Genomic DNA, 6,331 nt, shown 5'->3' on the forward strand with positions numbered 1-6,331 from the left:
GTTTACTATTTATAAATATCCCTCATAGACATAGGGAAACCATACAGTGTAATAAATACAGATAAAAACTGATCTTTATAATTAAATAAAAACCCATGTATGGAAGAATCAAAATGCTGGGCACCATGAAGATTAGGAGAAAGGGCTCAACATTTAGCATATTGTTGACATTAGAAAAGTAAAGACCATGGCAGGGTGAGAGGCCATAAGTCAACTAACATAAACCTTCCCCTGACTGGGAATATTTTTATACATTCTGAGGGCACTTCAAATGACTGAAAATCTGAGCATCCAGACATGGCTCTCTTCCCATGCAGTCTGCTTTTAGAGCCCTTTGTTTCCTTCTGGGTCTTCTTTGCAAGTCACAGTCTTTCTTCCTGTAAATCTGACTCCTGCTTTGGGTATTGACTTTAGGAGAACAAAGCAAGGTCCTCAGCTCGAACCTGTCTTTGAAACCAAATACAAGCCAGAATCTGTCTTTATTTGTTCTCTTTTTCTGATCTAAAGACTCATTAGGATGTTTACATATGTTATTATTCTATATTCCTTCTGACCAGTGCAGACTCACGGGTCTCTGTTTAACAATTTTCTTAATTTCAGTCCATGGTGATTGCTGGAAGCATATTGCCTGTCATTAGAAACCAGGATGCCTGCCTCATCTCATTTCGTGCTTTCACTGAGATGACAAGTTTCACCAGCAGGGCCAGGCTTGGTGGCATATATCTTTATTCCTACCATTAGAAAGCCAGAGGTAGGCAGATCTCTGAGTTTAAGGTCAGCTTGATCTACATGGCAATTTCCAGGACACCCAAGGCTACACATTGAGACAATTTCATCAACAGGAAAGGAAGGTGATGTAGTCAAGCAGTTGGTCTCCTTTGCTAGAGAACTATAGAAAGTCGGTGAATGTCCACACCATAAATATTTTCCTGTGTTTGGAAGCTGTTTGGAAGAAGTTGATTTATATGAACCCTGATGAACCTATACAAACACCTTTAAGCCACGTGCACTGGGCTCCCACAAGAATCTGTGCTGACCCGTTTTTAGAAGTAGTGTGATGGAAGTCTACCTGAGTTCTGAGCCAACAGAATAGAAAAAGTGCATGGGCCATACAAGGGACTTAGTTATGATCCATTAAAAAAGAGAGATACAACTGTGCTTAAACAATGGAACTAACTCCCAGGGATATTTTCTTCCTGTGATTAACACATATGGGAACAAATCAGACCTTAGCAGTGACCACAAGAAAGAATGAAGAAAAGAATCTACAAGGCATTAATTAGCAAGGAGTGCAAGCCAGAGAAACTGGTTCCTAAGTAACAGATCCATGGGCTGTGTAAGAATTGCAAGTTGAGCAGTGTCAGACACAGGGAGTCTCTGGTCTCCTGTGGGCATTGATGTTGTGGTTCTTCAGACCAGCCCAATCCTCACAGAGCCTTGACAACTAGAAAACACAGCACATCCTCTCTAGCCACAAACATACAAGGGACACCCAAAAGTCAAAGTCTCATTAGGGAAGGAAAAGGAGACATTTGATGGAGCGGGGGGGGGGGGGGGGGGAAACACCTTGACATTGAGGTTGCATAGCTTCAGGTTGTGTCTTTGCATGTGGCATTCTAGAATAAAACCCTAGATCCCGGGAAGCAGGGCAATGTTTTTGTCCCACAAGACGAGACTGAACCGACTTCAAGGATTCAGGCCTAAGAACCTGTCCAGCGGCTGCTGATACATGGAACATACCGGAGCAGATAGGAAGAACCCCATAAAAGAAAGAAATAGGGGCTAGAGACACAGAGGAAAGTCTTATGGGTGAATGACTCATTGAACAAACTTGCAGGGGATGATCTTCAGGTCTTATTAAAAACTGGAGAGGCCAAGTCCTCTATTAGGAGTATTTCCCTACTTTACCTGAATTTAGCTATATTTACCTGAATTTTCACTTGGGAAACACTGTTGACTCTTGTTGAGTTTAACATCATTGCATCTTTATATCTTGTCTTATGATTTCTTGGTAAATGGCTGTCAGGATTACAGGTTTCTCTCCCCCCACCTCACTCTACACTTACTCATTTGAATCAAAGCTCAATTCTCTCTGATTCTATTTATTACCTATTTTGAGGATAACTGAAATCTAGATTTTTCAAGGTCAAATTATTTTGAATTAAGATTCCAGCATATGTATGTCACATGATTAGAAGCTCAAATTGTACTGGGCAGTTGTAAATATAGTATTTCTACATATGGTTTTGAAAATTATGAATAAAACTATAGAGCATGAATGTGTGAGTTGTTCTATCACCAGCTGTTAATTTTTCCCAGCGAATATATCTATATTCCTGAGATCTTTACATGTACTGTGAATTTTACTATATTACTAAAATATGAAACGCATACATTCATTTAACAACATTGGTAGTTTTATTTGGAATTATTTTCTTGCTGCTACTGATGTTATTTTTACATGTATGAAAACTGAGTCTCCTCTGGTGTTGCCCAGGGTGACCTCAGTACCATGATCTTCTTACCTCAGCCTTCAGAACTAGAGAATTTCATGCTGTGTCAGCAACCTTTAACACCAACAGAAAACCTCTCAAATTCTGGGTAAGGTGATGGGCACCTTTAATCCCAGCACTTGGAAGGCAAAAGCAAATGAATTTCCGTAAGTTTAAAGCAAGCCTGGTCTATATAGAAAGTGCTAGGCTAGCCAGGGCTATATAATGAAAATCTGTCTCAAAAACTAAGTTCATCAAATAATTATTTTTTAGTTTTTCTCCTCAATAAATAAACAAGGAGCATGTGTGTGTGTGTGTGTGTGTGTGTGTGTGTGTGTGTTTCACTTGACAGTTTTACTCTTTTTCATGAGGGAGAAATCAAACATCTTATTAAAACGATTGATTAAGCTCTTGGCTGTCTGTGGTTACCTTCTAGTTCAGTGTATTTATCACAAAGAATCATGGATCCGTGTGCCAAAAATTATCCATGCTAAGCATAGATAGAAATCTTTTATTTTCTTAGTTGGGTAGGTGAGTGACTTAGGCATGCTTTTCTTTTTTTACCATGTTTTGTGACAGGATCTCTGTCCTATTTAGATTCAGCTGTCAAATTGGCACAGACTGGGTTGGAGTTGCAGCTGGGGAATTGCCCAAATCAGATTGGCATGCGGCCATGTCTTTAAGAGATTGTTTGATTAATGTTCGATGTGGAGGACACAGCCCACTCTGGGCAGCACCATCCCTAGGTAGATGGACCTTAGCAGTATACGAAAGGTAGCTGAGCAAGCTAGAAGAAGCAGGACAATGAGCAGTGCCCCTCTGCAGTTCTACTTCAAGCTCCCGCCTTGAGTTCCTGCCATAGCTTCCCTTAATAATGAGCAGGAACCTGTAAAATTAACTAAGCCCTGTCCTCCCAAACTTGTATTTGGTCAGTGTTTTACCACAGCAATGGAAAGAAACCTAATATTCCCGTACAGTTCTGGATGGCCTTGAATTCACCGTGCAGCTGAAAATAATCTTGAATTCCTGATCCTCCAGCCCCTACTTCCCAAGCACTCAGGACAGAAAGAAGAATAAATTTTATACATATGTCTCACTTTCATTATTTATCAGTGATTATTTACAGCTCTCAGTGTTTGATTACTGCTTAGTATGTGAACTTTCTAATGTTCTAATTTTTAAAATACCATTTTAAGACAATGCCGTATAGTCGACAAAATAAATTAATAATTCACACTCTACTTTAACATAGCCATATTCTACTGAATGGGCAAACTAAGCATCTTATACTAACAAAGTCTGCTTTGTATCATTACTGTTTATCAAGCTATACACATAGAATACATATTTGTTATGATGGTTTTTCAAAATATTTTCTGATATAGCAAGAAAAAAAAACCAAAAAGTCAAACTGATCAACTTGGTGTGGTACATCCTCTGTCGCAAACTACAGAGTCAGCCTATCTCAGAGACTAAAAAAACAAGGAAAATAAAAATCTATACCAAAGACTAATACTGCATCTTCAACATCAGACTTTAAAAACAGGTTCTACAATACTGCTTTCAGGTCCTGTTATTGATTCCATGAGGTCGGCACTACATCCTTTCTATGTTCACACAAGGAAACATCAGACTAAGTGGCCTGTCTAAAGTCACAGAACAAATGTGCTACAGGAATGCATTTAAGACAGGGCCACACCTCTACACTCCGGTGATCTATTTGCTAGAGAAGAGCGGAACTGAGAAAGATGTGGCAGCCTGAACGCGGTGAGTGCAGAATCAAGAATGGCAACATGGCAGCAGGGAGAGAAGAAGGGCTCACAAGCCCCTACCCCTAGCTGAGGAAGGAGCCATTAAAACCCAATAACAGCTAAGGGAGGCTCATTTTTCATTAGTGGTACAGCCTCGGGTAGGTCAATCACGCTCCAGTGGTTGCCCATGCCCACGTAGACATTGGCACCACAAATTGGACTCAGTGGGTTACTTTCTTAGAGAGGACACAACGTTAGAAGAGGGTGGGAAAAAGATGTATCTAGGAGGAGTTGGGGTAGGAGTGGAAATAAATATACTCAAAATATTTTTATGCATGTATAAAATTCTCTAAACCTAATAAACATATTTATAAAGGAAGATCAGGTATTAGTAAAACTATTAGCATCAATAAAACCTGTATTTTTCGAGGTATGTAAGGAGTAGTTCATGTTCTTCATAAGAAGCATTGATTGTCTTCTGTTTGTGCAGGTGGAAGACAATGGAATATTTGAACATCAGTTCAGAAGAGGGCTTCATTTTAGTAGGTTTCTCAGACTGGCCTCACCTAGAGCCCGTCTTTTTTGCCTTTGTTTCTATTTTCTACTCTCTGACTCTCTTTGGCAACACTGTGATCATCATCCTGTCTCGACTGGACCTCCGTCTGCACACACCCATGTACTACTTCCTCTCACACCTCTCCTTCCTGGACCTCTGCTACACTGCCAGCACCGTGCCTCAGCTTCTGCTCAGTCTCTCTGGACTTGACAGGACCATCAGCTTTGGAAGATGTGTGGCCCAGCTGTTCATAATGCTCTCACTGGGAGGCATTGAGTGTGTGCTTTTGGTAGCAATGGCTATAGATCGCTACGCTGCCGTGTGTCGCCCACTACACTACACAACCATGATGCACCCCGTCCTCTGCAGGGCATTGGTTGTATTCTCCTGGGTGGGAGGCCTTGTGAACTCTCTGGTTCAGACAAGCCTCGTGATGGCCATGCCCCTCTGTGGACACCGACTGAATCACTTCTTCTGTGAGCTGCCTGTTCTCCTGAAGATGGCCTGTGAGGACACGGGGGGAACAGAGGTCAACTTGTTTGTGGCCAGGGTCATAATCTTAGTGTGTCCTTTACTGCTCATTCTAGGCTCTTATGCTCACATTGCCAGGGCAGTGCTGAACATCAAGTCAGTGGCTGGTCGCAGAAAGGCTTTCGGGACGTGTGCATCTCACCTCGTTGTCGTTGCCATGTTTTATGGCTCAGCCATCTCCACATACCTCCAACCTGTCCACAGGTATTCTGAGAGTGAGGGGAAGTTTGTTGCCCTGTTTTATACCATTGTCACCCCCATGCTCAACCCTCTGATCTATACCCTGAGGAACAAGGATGTGAAGGGGGCTCTGTGGAAGGTGCTTGGGAGAGGCACAGACTCCAGGTAGAAGGGCGAACAAGAGCCAGTAAATCGTTTGATATTAGGTTACTGCAAGATTATTTGATGTTTACTATTGGAATGCATTATTCATAAATGTGGTTATATAATCCACAATTATATTTTGGAATTTCTCAATTTTTGCTAATGGCATTGGTTTATTTTATATTTATTTTATATTATGGAAATGATTTGGAACAAACTCAAGCAACTCTTAGTTGTAAGCCCATCATATCAGCCTAGAAGGCAAAGGCTCTGCTTTCATCAGGCTACCCCAACTCATCAGAGTCCAAGGCTTCTGTTTCTGGAGCAGGATAGAGCACTAATCACAAGACGTTATTTTGGGACTCAGGACTGCAGCTCATGCCAGTGTGTACACTGGACCTATCTAAGCCTCCAGTGGTCTCAAGGGACCAGACTCAGTGTAGTCACTGTGGTGTTTGTAGCCATGGGTGTTGCATATGTCTTACTATGGTTAGTCTACCTAGAGCCATGGGAATCACATGTTTCTCACCACAGAGTCACTGGTTACACATGAGGCAATTACTATGATACAAAGAGGATTGTAGCATGAAAACATCCTTCTTGGGACCCTGTTTGTACCTGCTGAACAACACAGCAGCTGAAGTCTATAGATCTCTCTAGGGTTGCATCACCTCTAA

The 6,331-nt window shown here is 41.5% G+C and overlaps 1 protein-coding gene across 1 annotated transcript; it reads left to right on the forward strand.

The window, feature by feature from the left end:
* Positions 1-4,743: 4,743 nt before the first annotated feature.
* LOC308426466 (olfactory receptor 2Y1B-like) lies at positions 4,744-5,679 on the forward strand (the record flags this gene model as incomplete). Its single annotated transcript, XM_080924233.1, has 1 exon — positions 4,744-5,679. The coding sequence occupies one exon, from the start codon at positions 4,744-4,746 to the stop codon at positions 5,677-5,679; it is 936 nt and encodes a 311-aa protein (XP_080780359.1).
* Positions 5,680-6,331: the final 652 nt, after the last annotated feature.

This window comes from Micromys minutus (genome assembly GCF_963924665.1).
Source record: "Micromys minutus genome assembly, chromosome: 10".
Classification (NCBI taxonomy): domain Eukaryota; kingdom Metazoa; phylum Chordata; class Mammalia; order Rodentia; family Muridae; genus Micromys; species Micromys minutus.